This window comes from Hylobates moloch, unplaced genomic scaffold (assembly GCF_009828535.3).
Source record: "Hylobates moloch isolate HMO894 unplaced genomic scaffold, HMol_V3 SCAFFOLD_17, whole genome shotgun sequence".
In the NCBI taxonomy this organism is placed as follows: domain Eukaryota; kingdom Metazoa; phylum Chordata; class Mammalia; order Primates; family Hylobatidae; genus Hylobates; species Hylobates moloch.
This window is the reverse complement of record NW_026652292.1, coordinates 48,668,140-48,687,559: the sequence shown is the minus strand read 5'-3', so window position 1 is coordinate 48,687,559 and position 19,420 is coordinate 48,668,140. Positions and strand designations below refer to the sequence as shown.

The 19,420-nt window shown below is 38.8% G+C and overlaps 1 protein-coding gene across 6 annotated transcripts in view; it reads right to left on the bottom strand.

Annotated features, from left to right (window-relative positions):
* ATP8A1 (ATPase phospholipid transporting 8A1) overlaps nucleotides 1-19,420 on the bottom strand; it is a 250,631-nt gene that overhangs the window by 27,156 nt on the left and 204,055 nt on the right. For all 6 annotated transcript variants that reach the window (XM_032135949.2, XM_032135950.2, XM_032135948.2 and 3 more), the window contains 4 exons: nucleotides 16,712-16,790; nucleotides 11,320-11,381; nucleotides 9,307-9,363; nucleotides 8,290-8,397 (listed from right to left, as the gene is read on the bottom strand). In XM_032135949.2, coding sequence (XP_031991840.1) covers nucleotides 8,290-8,397; nucleotides 9,307-9,363; nucleotides 11,320-11,381; nucleotides 16,712-16,790 — 306 coding nt within the window. The remainder of the gene's footprint in view (nucleotides 1-8,289; nucleotides 8,398-9,306; nucleotides 9,364-11,319; nucleotides 11,382-16,711; nucleotides 16,791-19,420) is intronic.

The window sequence follows — 19,420 nt, the reverse complement described above, 5'->3', positions numbered from 1 at the left end:
GCCTGCAGGGCAGAGAGGCAGTCTGCCCTCTGCCCACCTCACTGACCCCACCTCACAGTGCTCTCTCCAGCTCTCTCTGCTGCAGTCACGGGCCTTGTCTTTGGATGGAAAATCCCGTTGCTGCCTTGGAGAATGGGCACCTGCTATTCCTTGAGCGTGAAATGCTCTTCTTCATGTGACAGGTATTCCTGCATCATGTGAATTTCAGCTTAACTGTCCCAACTTCAGAAAGACCTTCCTGGAACACCCATTATAATCCTGTCCCCTATCATATCTGTTCTGTGTTCTTCCCATCACTTATCACTTTGTCAAATTATCTTTACTTATTCTTCATTTAGTCATTTGTTAACTGGTTTAGTATCTGTTTCTCCTTCCCATTCCCTGGCCCCCTCAATTAGGCAACGGGGATCCTGCCCAATTAACCTGGTATTGAGGAACAGTGCCTGGCACCAATTAAGTCCTCAACACATATTTATGGAACGAATGAATGCGACAATGAATTGACTCTAGGGCTAAATAGTTAAAGCTGTGCCATACCAGGAGCAGGCTTCGTTCAGCTTTCATGTTCCTCATCACTGTAGCATACGGGTACACCACGGCCTCTCTCTCGTGTATGACATCAATGCCCCACCATTAAACAAAGGGATCCTTAAGGACAAGGCCAATTCCATTCATCCTTGCATCCTCCAGTGCCTAACACAGGCCCTGGCACACATTAGACGCTCAATCTACACTTGCTGTATATTGCAGGCAAAGGTGCTGTGGTTACAAAACACAATGCCGGTTCTCGTAATGGCTCTAAGGAGAGCTCTCACTGTAAAGTGTATGCAGATGTTCAGATGTCCTGATTCACGATTACGTTTGTCATACCCATGTCTCCCTTTTCCTCTCAGCATTTCCATATATACTTCTCTTCACAAAATGGGCTTAGAAGTGGCTCTTGGCCAGCTGCCTTTAGAACAGTGAAGGTCTGCCTGTCTCATTTACTGTTGGGGGCATGAGGACTGTGACCAATGGCAGGTTTTACTGGATGGACTCACAGTCATTGGCTCACTGAAGAACATCTGACAGAATTTTGCATAGTTGTTCCCTCCAGACTACTTGGCTAAACGCAGTAATCTCAGATGAAACTCCATCATATCATAACACTGCCCCACCTCATCAACAAGGGTTGGTCTTAAGACCAATAAATTACCACATGCTACGGAGGTAATTAAAAGCTGATAGATGAATAAAGACTATTTTAACCAGGAAATTCCTCATATGAAAAGTAATTTATTATGTTGGATAAAATAGGCAACAGCACAACTTAGGAAAATCATATCACTAATGTAGTTTATTAATACCTTTCCTACAGGGGTGACACCAAAGGGTTCAACAAAGATTTTTATTGTTTTTCAGAAAGCCTTTACAAACCTCAATCAAGAGATCTGAAATTCTGTAAAACACATGCTCGTTCCTTAACTTCAATTTCCTTCAGTAGTTTTATAGATCCCTTAGGCCAGGGAGAGCAAAAACAGATGGTGCTCGGGAGGACTTTACCGTGCCTGTCTGCAATGCCATAATAAATTTAAAAGTTTTGCTGATACTAAGCTTCCGTTATTAATCCTGATATGAAATGATCCCTGTTGTAGCTTGTTTTTTATTTTTTTAATCTGGTTTATTAATCATTGGCTAAACTATTTTCTCCTAGAAATTCAAAAAATACCCAGTAACATCATTTAGACCAGTCGGAAAAGCAGGCCAGCATGTGTTTATATAACATAGCACTTTTCCCCAGGGCCTACCTTGCCCCATAAATTGTTGTACTGGTGTGAAAAAACACAAGTCAGGTCTGAAAAAAAGTTCTCCTCTTAAATCACAACCATATTTGTGAGAGGAGAGGAAGACAGCGACTTATTTAAAGTCACAGCCAAGTTCGTCACACTAGTTTCTTTTTCCTTTCCTAAATGATTTCTTATTATTGTATTTTCCAATTGTCTGCCTTAGCCCCACTGCCCCTAACCCCTGATATCGTAATTCCTTTTGAACAGTTAAATATTTCAATAATTTATGGTTGTGGGACACTTGTTAATCATTATCGTTTGACTCATTATCATGGGTAGAGATGTAGAATTACTGAGGTGGAAACAAAGTGCAAAACTATAGGAAGGAATGTTTTCCAAATGGGAACACCCTGCCCACCAACTGAGAACAACCAACTCTTGGCTGGGTCTACAGTAACCAAAGTCTGCACTAAACTCTGAGATACTTGAGGAATAGCTTTCTGGTCACTTCAGGCATGCAGAATGAGTGGAAGCAAAAGGGGAAAAGCTATTTGATGCTCTGAAAAGAACCCTTGGGCAGAGACAAAGGCAGCTAAGGACAGCTGAAGATAGTAATATTATATGCACATGACGACTGGTCAGTTCATCAACCAGATGGAACTAAGTACTTTGATGGGTGGCACTGATGCTAGAAGGACATTAAATTAAAGTTGATAAGTCTGGGAGAAAAGCCACAGGGAAGGAGAAAGAAAAGATGAGAGAAGAAATGGAAAAGGAACAGACAGGAGTGTGCACGGTGCATCGGGGACAGAATCAGGCTGGGTTCACACTGTAGTTCAGACACTCTGGAGCTGTCTGACCTTCAGAAAGTGATTTAGCCACTTTGTGTCTGTGAAATGTCTAAAAGGATTTACCTCACAGTGTGGCTGTGAACATTAAATGAGTGACCACATGAAAAGAGCCTCTAACAGTGACTGGCCCTTCATCAATGGGGCCCTATTATAGCTGAGTGCAACCATTCGTTTTCTGATGATGTAGGATGACTGGGTTTTCTGTTTAATAGTTTTTATTTAAAATTTTTTTAACAAAATGGGTATCGTTTATGCTAATATTGCTGTTAAGAAGAGGCAAGAGGCTAGAATATGAAGTGAGATGGAATTTCTCTAAATAGGGTTGAGGGAGTCAGGTGGGTGTTAAGAAGGGGGAATTATAACTCTGGGCACTTTTTTAAAGAGATGGGAGCACTTTCATATCGGGCTAGCTTATAGAGATTGTTCAGGGACCTGGGAAAAGTGGGGAAATGGCAGATGGATTGAATGCAAGGAGGACGGCTATAAGACAAAAAGAGTTATCACCTGAGAGTAAGGAACAGCAATGGGCCCCAAAAAGGTGGTACTGAATTCCTCAGGATGCTAGCAGAAACCAATGGGATTGAAAAGAATGACCTGGGTTAGGCCGGGTGCAGTGGCTCACGCCTGTAATCCCAGCACTTTGGGAGGCTGAGGCGGGCGGATCATGAGGTCAGGAGATCGAGACCATCCTGGCTAACACAGTGAAACCCCGTCTCTACTAAAAATACAAAAAATTAGCCGGGCGAGGTGACGGCCACCTGTAGTCCCAGCTATGCGGGAGGCTGAGGCAGGAGAATGGCGTGAACCCCGGGGGGCGGAGACTGCAGTGAGCCAAGATCTTGCCACTGCACTCCAGCTTGGGTGAAAGAGAGAGACTTCTTCTCAAAAAAAAAAAAAAAAAAGAATGACCTGGGTTAAATTCTCTGGGTCACTGGCTATTTCTTTGCTTACTACACAGATTTGCAACATGAGTTTAGTGAAAACAAGGAGTATCTGGCATTAAACATAGCACCTGGAGAACTTAGTAGGTACATAATAAATGTTGGTTCCCTTCCCTCCCCAACTTAGGGAGCAAGGATTTTCTTTCAACACATTGAGAGAAATGGCTCTGTCTTTGCTGCAAAGATGACCCAAGAATGTAAGTTGGAAATGACTATAAAGTCCTGATTTATGTGTGAATGTGCATGAAGCTGAATATAGAAGCATGAAACCTGTACCTGTAAGTTGCTGAATTTGTATAATTTGCGCCCCGAGATCCTGTTAACTAGAGCAAAATATCTGTGCCCTTTTAAGATAGTTCTCTGAAGTGGACACAGTAAAGAGAGGCATACAAGAGAATCTCTTAGGAACTGGAAGACAAGCTCAGAGGCATAGAATGTAGTGCTGCTTAAGTATCACAGTGGCTGGGAGCTCATCTGCCTGGCCTGGAAAGGATTAGTTAAATGAGACCAGCATCCTGTTCTGCTGCTGAAAATCTTCATGTGTTGGAAATCACAAGATGCTGGAAAGATGGACTTATGTGAGCTGAAAGCTGCTTCTCTATAACCTCTATTCCACTGTTTCACATTTGTTTGTCTAAAACACGGAAGCAAGCAAAAAATGTTATTTGCCAATCACTTACCACTCATTTATGGTGCCCTAGGGGCCCCACACCATTAGGCCTGAGTGAATGAGGAAAGAAATGAAGACACAGTCATCACTCAAGAGGGAGTTAAGCGTTCTGAAACGGTTACTGTGGCACCGATGTGGAAGAAGGACTGAGGAAGAACAAGACCGCTGCAATGTCTACAGACAGGAAACGGCAGAGAGAAGGAACACGGAGGAGGTAGTGCTGCCAGGAAAACAGAATGCAGAGATTTCCTTTCCTTTACAAATCCCTGAAATACCTGCGAGGACTGAGGGGCCCTTCGGACTTCTAATTTCCAGATCAAATACCACACATTCCTCTTAGCAACTATTATCAGAGAAGGAGCACAGGGCAACGTTTAAGGTAGCAGACCTGGGGATCAGACATCGAAGTTGAAACCTTATCTCTCCACTATGAGTCAGATAGTGATATCAGATAAGGTTCCTAACTTCTCTGTGCCTCAATCTCCACATCTGTAAAGTGGTGATTATGGCAACCCATTTGGTGTGAGGATCATGTGAGTTAGCGACAAGCACTCTCTCCTGATGTTCACGGCAAACACAACAGAGTCTGCCCTGACTTCTCCTCTGTCTCCTCACATCCAACCTGTCCATCAATCCTGTTGGCTCTCCCCTCAAACTGTATTCAGAATCCAACCACTTCCTACCACTGCTGCCCTCCTGGCCCCACACACTGTGATCTCTCATCTGCTTTATTGGAATAGCCTCCTAAGCGGCTTGCAATACAACAGTCAGAGTCCTACTGTGAAAATATAAATCAGGTCATGACACTTCCCTCTCAAGCTCCTCCAGTTTTTTTTTTTTTTTTTTTTTTTATCTGACCATGAGTAAATGCCACAAGGCTCTATGGGAAACACAACTGAAAATATGGCTCTTGGTTCCCCTTGCCTGCTGTACTTTTCTCTAGGCACTTAAATGTGTCTATATTTCATTACTCATTGTATTTACGGTCTGCCTCCTTGCACTAGAAAAGTGAGCTATGGGAGGGCACGGGTTTCTGTCTGTTTCATTCAGGACTGAATCCACAGTGCCTAGAATAGCATCAGACACACAGAAGAATCTCAATAGCTGTTGGATTGATTGATTGAAAAAAAAAATATATAGTCCTTACAGAACTACCTGGGATACAGTAAGTGTTCAATATTCATGAGGTATTATTGGTGCTATTCTTCCCAGATCTTGGTTGCCTTTTTATAGGGCTCCTCTGTTCAGTCAATGCCCCTTTAGAACCACACAGTATCTCACTCTCCAAAATACCTCCTGAACCAGCACAGAGCAGAACAGGGCTGCTATTCTCTGTCTGCTCCACCTCTGTAAGGTACCATCCTGGAGACCCTTACTAAGTTTTTGGGCAACCAAAACATGCTTACGTACATAATTAGTTAATTATTTAGTGTGGAAGGAATTGCTGCCAAATCAACACAGGAAAGGACTGGGATCCTGGGGATATGGTCTTTGGATTAGATACTTATGACCCTGTTAGTGGTGGTGACAGAAATTACCTACACCCTGCATCAGGAATCCTGCAGAACGGCCTCAAATTCTGGGGGCTGCTCTGGGCCGCGTTTCATTACGTGGATATCATAAAACATGTCAAGGCAGCAGATGCTAACATTTAACTTATGCTGGCATTACTTACAATATATTACTATATGCAATAGATCATATACGTAATGTACAATATATTACAATAATATATTGCTATGAAAGTTAACAGTTGAATAAGCTTTAAGATAGTTGGCCAATTATGTATATACCTACAGATATAAATATTGGCACATACATGAATCTTTCACATTTATATATGTATGTATATATACGTATATATTTGGCTATATTCTTGATTGAGATAAGAATTTTAAGATTAGAAAAATATAGACCTAAAAGTAGTCACTTCCTGTTGAAATTCACTGAGTTGTAATGTAACATAACTAGTGACTCTATATCTATAATAAAAATGTTAGAAATTGAATACAGCTACAACATTTTTTGGGACTTATTAGCCTAATGCCCAAGAAACAGTAAATGGAGATGTTTTACCTGGGAGAATCTGAGTGGCATTCTCACTATATCCTTATATTGGCATTATTGTGAGGCTCATTTACACATACACACACCCACATCCCACCACACCCACATCCATACCCACACCAAAATGTTTTGGGAGCACTAAAGTGCTACATAAATTTAAAGTAGTCTTCTTTTGTTTGAATAAAGAAAACAGACATTTTGGACATGCTAGTCAAGCCTACCCTACAGCTGAATTAATCCATTTTCATATTTTCAGTGGAGCACCAGCTATTTAAACACTATATTCAGAGTAGCAGTAGTAATAAAACAACAAGAAAAGAACCTCTGTTAGCACTTCCCACTGTATATGAAGTGAACAGCAATGTGATGGAGTACTGACATTCATTTCACTTTGAATTAAACACAGCATCACCATGACTCTCAAGAGACGATATTAAGTTTTGTGTTTGGGTAATACTGGGAATTCTACAGGCAAGGGTAGAATTATATTTGGTTGGCAAAAAGCCAGTCAAACTTCACACTTGTCCTAGAAGTAGGTGGTCAAAACCTCAGTTCTTGTCATCATACCTATTGGCCATACTTGCTTAAACCATCTGGGTCTCAAATCTTTTGTGTTATTCATTTTGAAAATAAACATTAAGAAATGAGATAAAGGAAGGCAAAGACTTATGTCTAACGAAAAAGATATCAAGTTAAAATCGACCTAAGGGAAAAGCAGGTTCAATGAGACAGAGCACATCAAATAAAAACAAAGAATAGAATTAAATTTTCCAAATGTCATCATCAGATATATACACACGCACATACTTTTTTTCCTTCAGTTGTATTCCTTTAGTTCAGGAAAAGGACTCAGAAACCAAGGTAAAGAATAGACCCACTCACAGTGTTCTCCCTGTTCTGCTTAGAATACATGCTGTAAAATTTCTAGTTTTCACAATATATGTTTCAAAAGAAACCTTCACTTTTTGTAGAAGGAAGTATATACTCCTTGATATGTCTGGTTTTGCTGTAATAGTATATAATGCCTCTCTCTAATAAATTTAACCACAAAATTTTAAAAATGTGTCTGCATTCTGCTAATTTATAAAAAGCAGGATGCTGTCAGATAAAATTTCATGAAAATGATCTATAAACCAGACTGTCAAAAGTGAAAGGTACTCAGGCAGTACTTACGGGCAACAAATACATGAAAACCACTGGAAAGGGTTCCTGTGACTGCGGTAAAACAATGTACTGTCACGGAGCTCACATTACCTTGATTTGCAAGTTACTGTGAGGTCACAGGAAATCCCAAAATGTTTTCCACATTTTCTTTTATACATTTTATGTCAAATTTCCTGCAATTGAAATCATAAACCCTCCTACTGCTGGAATCTCTTCAGAAGGAAAGGAGATCTTTTGACACTCCCCCATGAACACCTAATAACTCAATTCCTACCCGTGTAACAAGAAACTGAAAGACAGAATTGAAAATGGACTATGATAAGGCTGAAATGTCAGATGCCCTAATTCTTTCAAAATGAAAACCAAACTGATGTGATTAGGACAACTCAAAAAGTGCATTTAATCTAGTGACAGCAGATTTTTCTCTAGAATAAGAGATAACAGAAGAAATGATAGACTGTCTCAAGACAGAAACCCACCATTTCCCCAAATCTTTAATCAAAATGTATTTGTGGCTTTATGGTGTAATTTTAAAATGGCATCTTCTATATGGATATTCTTAACGAGATTCAAGCTCCCGACAACCATATTTTATTGTCCTGGCTATGTTTATGAAAGGATAAGTCAGATTTAAGTAAAATGTTCAAGTTTAAAATATTCTCTCAAGATTAATCACTCAAAACTGTGGAATTTAAAAACAGCTTTTAAATGGTCAAATACTATTTTAATATAAATCAACAAGATGGAAAAACATGCTAAATGATTAAGGTTCGCTAAAAAATACCAGTTTTTAAGGTTTTGTTGGATTGTGAGTTATTAGCGCACATTACCTCTCCTGACATATCAGGGGCCATTGGAATGGCAGGCCACAGAGATGAGTAGATTCCAAAAAACACCACCCAGAGTGCGATGCTCCCCCATATCGCTATGTGGCTGAACTGTAGAGCAAGGAAATCTGAGTCAAAAAAGTTTTATGTAGACCGAGTACACAAATACTAATGAAACTCTCTCAAATTCCCTTATTAACTTTTTATTATGTCCATAAAAATATTATCTATAAGAGTTTCTACCTAATTGTGTGTGTTTTTAAATTGGATCTTTAAGTGCTAATCTGTTCTATAACAGTTGCAATGTTTGTGGTATTGGAATTTAGAACTGTTCCTCCTCTAGCTTTTTTGGTAGTTTTCTCTTCTTACCCTTACCTTTTTTATCCCTGAACATTTGGAAGCCTGCCTTACTCTTGGTCTGCATGCTCTCACCGAAAGACATCAGACCCTTGTGAGAATATTATATGCATGCTGATGGCTGTTAAATCCAAATGCCTTGTGGCACTCTTTCCCAGGGACATGAAACTTTAATTTCTTTTTGTTTCCGGAGTCTCTACTGGATGGGGGTATACTGCAAAGCTAATGTATCTAAAATGGAACAAGATCAGGTATTTATCAATGTCTGAGGACAAATCTTTAATTAATATTTTCAGTCTTCAGAATCACTTTCCAATGGGTTTTCTGCAGAACACCAGTCCAGTGACACCTCGAAGAAAAGATTTGTAGTTCATAAGTTTAAAGTCTCACCACTTCCTGGGATACTCATACTATATGATAATACTTTAAAGGCTCTGAGAAGTCTTGTGGTAATGCACTTGTTTAAGTTTGTTTAACTCAGTATTTCCCAGTTAAAACCTCCAGTTCTCCTTCCCCTACCCCTGACACCCCACAATTGAAAACCTGTGGACTAGGACATATCAACCTAGGACATATCAAGTTAGAGTGAAGACCACCACCAAGACTGGAGATGATGCACAAGTACATGTGACATTTCTTGGTTGTGGTTAAATATTTACTTACCCATGTCCAATATGATGTCTCCAATCCAGCTTTCAAACACACAGTTATCACCACAAACTAAAACAGAAGGGGAAAATGTTATTGTATCTCATAAACATGAAAGTTCATCAAATGACGGAGAGATTTATAAAGAACAGATATCTCTGAATGTAAATATGGGACTAGGAGACTGCTGCTTGCTTTGTACGTCCAACCAGCAAAGAGACAGGTGAATTAGCTGGGCAGCCGACAGGACTGTGATAGGTGAGAGGTGCCCAGGGCAGCACTGCACTTCCAGCTTCCTTGCCTCTCCCTCACCTGCACAGCCTGACCCTCCATCCACGAGCTCCTTTGTATGTGTTTTCTGCTTTTTGTACAATTCATGAACAGTAATAGCACATGCCTGGGTTAATTTGAGTTTTCAAGCTTACTTTACCTTTATTTTAAATCTCCTTTCATATTAAAAGTCCAACTTTCTGAATTTTAAAGACAAATTTTAATGAATAAAATAACCAGACATTTAGAAATCTAAATGCTTACTCTGGAACTTTACTTAAAACCTTGCTGAATAGGATATGAGACATTTCTCCATGATATATGCACCCATCGCTGGGGCTTACGCTAGTCATTCTGAAAAAGAAAACTGGGGTTGGATTAATTGCACTGTGTTTTCCACAGTATAACATAATTATGAAGTGTACTTGCCATGGAGTCAGACTATCTGTGCCCAAGATGTTATCACTTAGCTATTGTGGTTAATGAACAAAGCAAGTTACTTCACCTCTCTGTGTCTCAACTCCTATACTTATAAACTGGGACGGATAAAGCTTACCAATCTTACAGAGATTTTTTTTTTCTTTTTTTGAGAGTAAAACTCTAAAATACTCAGAATGGTGATTAACATGGAATATTATTTATTTATAATAATACAATCTTAAATATTGTTAGTAGTCAAGGAAACCCTAGGCACCTTTGATAGTTGTGGTGATGGAAGTGATGTTTGCTAGCACTTGATCCATAAATGCTTGAAGTGCCCAGTTCTACTTTAAGGCACATTAAGGGTTTCCACACAGCATGTGATAAGACACTTCCCAGTGTGGTTGTAAAGTCAGATTACTGTAAGAACAGTTGAGCTTTCTCAGCAGGATAGCTAACGGCAATTTAGGTTATTTGTTAAAATAAAACTTACTAAATGCAAAAGTTAATTTATGTGATCCAAAAATTCTAAAAGAAGAGATACAGGCCAGGTGTGGTGGCTCATGCCTATAATCCCAGCACTTTGGGAGGCTGAGGTGGGCAGATCACCTGAGGTAAGGAGTTTGAGACCAGCCTGGCCAACATGGTGAAACCTTGTCTCTACTAAAAATACAAAACTTAGCTGAGCGTGATAGCACGCGCCTGTAATCCCAGGTACACAGGAGGCTGGGGCAGGAGAATCACATGAACCTGGGAGGTAGAGGCTTCAGTGAGCCGAGGTCATGCCACTGCACTCCAGCCTGGGTGACAAGAGTGAAACGCCCTCTCAAAAAAAAAAAAAAAAAAAAAAAAGAGAGAAGAGATACAGTTTTGAAATAAATTAAAGAAAAATACTCTCCTGAGACCTGGATACTGTAAAGTGTCCCCGGGAGACATCCATGACATACACTCTGATTTATTTCTACCCACTGCTCTGCTTTCACATTTGTGTTATATGAGAAGGAGCCACCAGCCCCTGCAAACATACTTTTTGCTTGTCTTTTACTACTTTGGTGGGTTGATGCCAAGAGAAAGAAGACCCCCCAGATTGGTCAAAACCTCAATCCTTCTGCTACTTAATGGTATTGATTTCCTATCATTCAGTTGTTTTATTTCATTATTTGATAAAAATGAAATAAGACCCCGTTATAAGCCCTGGGTCTTATTTAATTTTTAAAGGGAACTGTAAACAACCCTGAAATCCAGAACACACATATCATATTTAAATTTAAAAATAAAATGAGCACAGATGAAAGGTTTTGATTTTATATGCAAACGAGACCAACATCCTGCACTCACAGTGTACACAAAGTTTCCCAGTAGCAGATAATCCGAGGTTTTCCCATTTCCAAATGCAGTACCTGTACGAAGAGGAGAGAGGCCTGTTAGAAAGGAAAATGAGATTCTTTCAGAATCTTTTCAAAGATATTCAGAAAGTTGGAACGAAGGAAGGGAAATCAAGGGATACACAGTGGAGCCAGAAATGAGGTTAATTAAAAAAAAACAAACAAACCCAAACACTCTAAGAAAGAGTGCTAACAAAGCTGCTGTAAAGATAGGCCACAAAAGCCAACATTGAAGAAGGAAATCTGACTTGTTAATGAATTTTCAGAGTCCACAAGATTAAAAAAAAAAATCCAACAAATTGTTCAAACAAAGCCGGAAAGGGTATTCTGGATCATAATAAAGAACTCTGTAATATGGATGAGAGTCATAGGGAATCTTCTTGCTATCTCTCAATAAAGTTGTTGGATTGGGCCAAAAGGGATTCATAAAAGCAACTCACAGAGGGTCAGGGAACACCAGCGTGGTTTCAGGCATGTGGCTCTTTGAGGGTCTGGCTGAATATAGGGGCATATTTTAAAGTATTTTGTTATTCTAGCAATGACTAACAAACGTGGCTTTATTTCTATTTATTTATTTTTTTTAGACGGTTTTACTTTGTCACCCAGGTTGGAGTGCAGTGGCGTGATCTTGGCTCACTGCAACCTCCGCTCCCAGGTTCAAGTAATTATCATGCCTCAGCCTCTGGAGTAGCTGGGATTATAGGTGTGCGCCCCCATGCCCAGCTAATTTTGTTATTTTTAGTAGAGACAGGGTTTCACCATGTTGACCAGGCTGGTCTCGAACTCCTGGCCTCACGTGATCTGCTGGCTTTGGCCTCCCAAAGTGCTGGGATTACAGGAGTGAGCCACTGCACCTGGCCACCTTTAAATGTGGCTTTAGATGAAGGAAGTGGTAGCTGATGCACAAAAATTTCTAGTACTGATCAAATCAAGTGGAAATAAGAGCTGAATAATTAAATCATTGATACCATTGAAAAATTAAAAATCCATGGTATGTATAATACAACGACGTATGCACATATTGAACATTTATTCAGAGTCAAATATATAAGGGCAAACTATATTAGAATAAAGTATGGGATGAAACAGAGAGTGGTACTGGTGAGCTTTGGAGACACTGAAGCTTAGTTCTATTACTATTAACAGTTGTGTCATTTTGGGTTATTTATAATCAATCCCTATGGAACTCAGTTTAGCTAAAAGTAGTGAAGCTATTTAACCTGAGAGGGTTTTGAAGTGACTATGAAGTTCTGTATGTAAAACACCAAGCAGTATCAGGTGCAAGGCATGTTCAGCATTTGAATAATTTGGGTAAATCACTCATTCTCATACTTCCTGGTCTATGGATCCCTTTACACTAAAAAATTATTGAGGGTCTCAAAAAGTTTTTATGTGGTTTATGTCTATCAATATTTACCAAATTAGAAATTAAAACAGAAAATTTAAAATTATGTATTGATTATCATAAATATAAAACCTAACACATGGTAATATAAATGACAGGTTTTCTGAAAAGCATTTTCCAAAGCAAACAAAAAAATAAGTGAGAAAATTGGTATTGTTTGGGTTTTCACAATCTCTTATTTCCAGCTTAATAGAAAGCAGCTGGATTCTCATGTTTTGGTTGAAACATAAAAGGGAAATCCAGCTGCACAGTGATATGGAGTTACAAAGAAGAAGAGCATTTTAATAATCTTTTCCAATAGTTGTGGATTGTCTTTGATACTACATCAAAACTCAACAAGTAGCCTCCCTCCCCCCTCTCTCTTTTGTTTTTTTTTTTTTTTTTTTTTTTTTTTTGAGATGGAGTCTCACTCTGTCATCCAGGCTGGAGTGCAGTCATGTGACCTCAGCTCACTGCAACCTCCTCCTCCTGGGTTCAAGCAATTCTCCTGCTTCAGCCTCTTGAGTAGTTGGGGTTACAAGTGCACGTCACAATGCCCAGCTAATTTTTGTATTTTTAGTAGAGATGGGGTTTCACCATGTTGGCCAGGCTGGTCTCGAACTCCTGACCTCAAGTGGTCCACCCACCTCGGGCTCCCAAAGTGCTAGGATTACAGGTGCGAGCTACTAAGCCTGGCCAACAAGTAGTTTCTCAAAGTGGTAGAGATAGTTTCTCAAAGGTTGGTTGCCAGTGTGGAATCTGAAACTATATCAATGAACTTTCTGTACTATATTGCATTAAAATCCATCAGTCTACTTTGCATATTTTTTTTTTTTTTTTTTTTTTTGAGATGGAGTCTTGCTCTGTTGCCCAGGCTAGAGTGCCATGGCATGATCTTGGCTCACTGCAACCTCCACCTCCTAGGTTCAAGCGATTTTCCTGCCTCAGCCTCCTGAGTAGCTGGGACTACAGGCATGCGCCACCACACTTGGCTAATTTTTGTATTCTTAGTAGAGACGGAGTTTTGCCATGTTGGCCAGGCTGGTCTCAAACTCCTGACCTCATGTGATCCACCTGCACTGGGCTCCCAAAGTGCTGGGATTACAGGTGTGAGCCACCATGCCCAGCCTACTTTGCACTTTGAATGGATCTTTTACCCGTGCAAGATTCTGCAGCCTCTGGTTCAATCCAGAAGGCACCATTCCTTGGGAAAATCACTGCACTTTGGTATGCAGAACTGCTTTATATGTATGTTAATACTTCCCATTTTGTCAAATACAGAATATTATTAAGATGGTTCAAGTTTTAATAAAAGCATTAGTTTTATGGTGTCTTCATGCGCATTCTTAAATGAAACCTAGTGCATGACCGTGAAGAATATAATGACTACTAGCACAGTGGTACCACTGTTTGTGGATGACAAAAAGGTCTTGGGTATTTCCAGGGTCTACAGACTACTCTTTCAGAACTGCTGAGGCAAAGGAATACATGAATATGTAGCTATATATTACATAGCATATGTAAAGTTCTTCAGTATCCCCATCCTTTCAGAAACCAAAAAACAAAAGAACCCTCTCCCCTAAAACATTCCTTATTTAAACATGAAAACAAGGCAAAACAACAACTACAAATCCCTCAATATCAAAACCATAAAGTAGTTTATGCTAAACGTCAATTCACCCCTTAAAAAAATAAAGCAAGTGTTCCCTAGTCTTGGCTAGTTTTGGTCTCTATAAGCAGCACTCCCGTGAACTGCCTTGACTGAAGCTGGATAGCTGTGCGGCTTTCCAGAGAAATGTAATGATGGATCTAGGAACTGCTTCTCTGGAAGATGAAGTCACTTGGGAATTCCTTTCAAACCCTGTCATTGCTAAAGTGTTTCGGATGCTATCTGGTTTAAGTGACCTTTGATATTCAATTTCTTTTTTTCTAATTTAGAAGGTTTAAATAGCAGTTTAGTAGATAGGCATGCCTTATCTTTCAAACTTGTATCAATTTTGCATTTTGAAAATAAATTTTACTTGGAGAGCTTGTCTGAGGTCAGGGTATCTTGAATTGTACCCTGGACCTCCATATCCTGTTGCTCCAAAAAGTGGAAACAATCTAAAGGTCCATCAACTGATGAATAGATTAAAAAATGTGGTATATCTATACCATAGAATATTATTCAGCCATAAAAAGGAAGTATTGATTCCAGTTGCAACATGGATGAACCATGGTCACATAATGATTCCATTTGTATAAAATGTCTAGAATAGGTAAATCCATAGAGACAAAAAAAATGTAAGTAGTTGCCAGGGTCTGGTAGGGAAGCTGTGGAGAAACAGGGAGTGATTACCAATGGATATGGGGCTTCTCTATTGGATGATATGAATGTCTGGCACTAGATAGTGGTGACATCTATATAATTCAGTGAATATACTAAAAAAAACTACTGAATCGTACACTTTAAAAGAGTTAACTTTTATGGTATGTGAATTATATGTCAAAGCCAAACAAACAAGCAACAAACTAACTCACTGTAATTCTCCTGGCCTCCTGGGTCAATATTCTACACTTTAAATATTCTTACCATGCTCATTCCATGGCCTAGACATTGAAAAGTATTTACTGTTGCAATTTACTGAGCAATTAAAAAAGGAGATTAAAATCTTGGCTAGAATATGAAACCACTGCCTTCTTTGTAATACTCACCTCGCTTATGCCACAAGCTCTTGGTAATTCATTCGCAATTTGCTGAGTGCCTACTACAAGCTATGCACTGTTCTAAGCACTGTGAATGCAACACAACTTCTAATTACCTGCCCATCTGAAGCTTCAATTTTAAAAGAGGAGAAAGATCATACAAAAGAAACAAACATATCAAAACTTGATTGACAAGTACCATGAAGACATACAGGATGACAAGGGAATAGAGCCTAGGAGCAGTGAGGGCAGGTGGTGGTTGCTCTTTTGGACAGGATGATCTGGGAAGGCTTCTTGAGCACAGACGTGAAGCATCGGAGGGGAGAGAGCCAATTCGAGTATCTGCGAAGAATGGGGAACAATTTGGAGGTGGAAGATTTTGTTCTAAGTATGCTACATATGGAATTCTGAGGAGGGAGGCACCTGGCCTGATTCATGTTCTGCAGGGATCACTCTGGCTACCTATGGAGAGGAGATCATCAGTGGGCAGCAGCAGGCAGCACTCTCTTCCGTTGGCAACCATTAATTGATAGACAGTAGGTATGGCCTGTACTTATAAAGGACTGACAATTCCTTGGGTGTACTGTGTCTTGTGTTTTTGACTACCGTAGTATTGAAGCAGGCATGCTGAATGGTTGGTGTCTTCCCGAGGATCTCAAGGCAAAGTCGGCTCCAAGACAGAGCAGCACCAGCTTAAGAATCACAGGGATCTCTTTTCTAAAGTAGCTATTTAATCACTTTTATGTGTATAGGAAATGCACCATGATCCTCTCTCTCTAAACCGAGAGAATAAAATCACTTCCCTCAAAATGAGCAGAGTAAAAGCTAACACTCCAAGATGAACATAAAAACATATTAAAAACCTCATCCAAAACACTGGCTCAAGTATACTTGAAAATACCAGCATGTCTGATTAGGTTCAGTATAAAGGGCTTGATACAAGCCTCATAGGTACAATAAATAGGCTACATAAAATATTAGCACTTATTGTCCTCAAACTATACATCAACAGAGGGAAAAAAAGCCCTAAAATTTAACTCTCTGCAAGTTTGGAAAACATGAGAAGTAAAGAAGAAAGGCTTTGCATATATTAAATCACTTTGCTCTCAAAGGAATAATAAAAATCTTCAAAGTGTGTACAGTTTTTGGATGCATGCATTTTAGGTTAAGAGAAATATACAATGAAACTGCTATATTTTTAACATACATTGACAATGAGTTATTTTTCTAAAAAAGTAAAAAGTCATCTCTTTGCATTCATATCCCTTCTACTTACCATACTGAAGGGCTTTTAGTGGAAACCAAAACAGAATAACTGAGTGGAAGAGGCCATTTAAACAATGAACCCAGAAAACCTGAGGGAAAACAAAAATCCATGAGAACCATTTGCGATAAACTAGCTCTGTGAACTCTGACCTTTCTTTTTATCTATGAGCTAGATTCACAAAATGTGTTTCTGTCGGGCCACCACTGTGAATTAATAGAACTGACAGACACTTTCTGCCTCTTAGACTTTCATGGGTCATTTATTTATTTTTATGTTTCTCAAAATGTTTTTTCAGCTTCACTTGAATTTTTTTTCTGCTTCTCAAAAACCAAATTTAAATTTCTGCCTGAAAAAGAAAATAAAATTTAAAATAAAAAAGTGCAGATTCTGAAATTCCTTAAGTGGGACTATTTTCATAATTCCAGAAGAATAGACTTTTAAAAGATTATAATTTGGGGAAATCCCTTTCTTTTCCCCACGTACAACTGTAAACTTTCCAATGCTAAAGATGTAAAGCTTTCCCTTATCAAGAGATATAAAGATATTCTATACTATTCTCTGCAGGGTATCAAAATATATACTTGTTATAGCCAGTATAACATTTAAATTATATAATCATACAAATAAAGCACTGTGACTATGACTTTACTAAAGGCTTTCACAATTTAACACTGTCAATATCAAGTTTTGTATAATTATAATATCATATAATAGTTACTACTTTTTATATCTATTGTATTTTAAGAACAAGAGAGCAAGCATCACTGGTACTTTCTTTGTAACATGGATGTGAAAGATTAAGTTATAGAAAAACTTTAGAATTCTTATGGCCCCTCTGAACAGTTGTAGTTTTGTCATTTAAAAGCGCTTCTTGCAAACAAAACTTATGCTAAATAAAATTGGCATGTATTAATAGTTTTAAGCTGTTCAAACAACAGAAATTAAGTTGCCTGCCTCCCAAAATTTTCCACTGCGAGCTCAATCTCTTTTGTTAGTTCTCCCAGCCACACTGGATTGTATGATCCAATTTACGCTCCAATACATTACACATTTGAACTTGTGTTACTCATTAACCTTTGTCTCTTCTCCTCACTGTGTCATTACCACAAGTTTTTATTTGACAGAAAGCACAGGTGGGTGCAAGAAAAATTAGTTCTACTTTTCCATTTTCCTTACTGATACTTATTGTCACATGCTAATCCTTTAACCCCCGTCACGACCTCAGAACCTCCGACCCTTTTTACCATAACAAACGTAAGAATCATCATTCAGGGCAACAATGCTCCCGCACTTGGAACCCCCAGCAACCGCTGTGTATACAACTATGCATTTTGTAGCCATTTGTCCCTGAATTTTCAAACACTTACATGAGATTGAATCAAAGACTTTTCACTGAAATCACTAGAAAAATCCATAAACCCTGTAAAACAGGGTTGACAACTTGTGTATATAAACTATAAATGCTCAAATGGGTATAGAAATTGTATAACCCATTTGGGTTGATCTGATGACTTACCTGAACTCCTGGGCTCTACAGATAATGAAAATACTTTTTTCAACAATAAAAGATACAAGGAATGATGCTCCCACATTAAAACAATATACTACCCGCTATACCCTTTTCCTGGCCACAAAAATGTGTCCAAGTTGCCATGTACAGAAGAATGTGCCTTTGCAGGAATGATTTTGGGTAATTCTATGACGATCAATTTATGTTTTTAAGCAAGAATGGCACGGCCACATTTGTGTTTGGAGGCTAAATTCAGAGATGGTACCATGGGGCCCACACTGTGGTAGACGAGACCTGTGGCTGAGGTTGGTTGTTGAGAATTATTGTTAGTATACCAACCAGCAGGCCTGGAACTTCCCCAGCTCTCAGATCACTTTTTCAGGGGAACCAGAGGCCACAGTCTGATTGTGGCTTGCCGTCATTTGCGAATGCTCACCATAGGTAATGAAAAACATTCAGCAATGTGATGAAATTTAATACAAACTGGGCATCACAAATAAATTTAAAAATCCAAAAGTAAAACATTTAAAAATGAAAGCAGAGATAACTGCTTATTAACAGTATTAGTTTTAAGAGAGTCCACTAAAAATACTTTTCAGAACCAATGGCATAAGTTAAAGAATCCTTCAGTCTGTCTGTCCTGAGCTAACCAAATTCATTTATTTAAAACAGTGCCACCAAGTTGTATGCATGTGTACAGCTGGATACACAGGCATGCTGTGTTCATGAAGATCACGTCTCAGAAGAAGAATAACGTCTTGCCCACAAACCTAGCACTATCATTTATGCTGTGAGGTTAGAGGCACCAAAACACCTGTTTCACTTTATTCTCTTGGCATATGGAAAATGCCATTGAAAAGCTTTATGAATCCCTAAATATTTAAAATATCCCACATTAGCTGTCCTAAATTCAAGACACTGAGTTAAGATTACATCTAATTATCAGTAACATGCTAATAAACATGCACTATATTAAAGAGAAACAATTCTGCGAAAGTGTATTTTATTTGTTGCTTTCATAACACTAATAAAATATACAAATGTTAGTTTCAAAATGACACCTAACTTGATTGTTGTAATATTAAATTTTTTCCTCCTCACTCACATTAAACAAAAAATTGAATTATTAACAAATACCAATGGAAACACTTTAGAATATATACATGCAGGAAAGTAAACTATACAGAAAATGAGATTTTGTGTGTGTG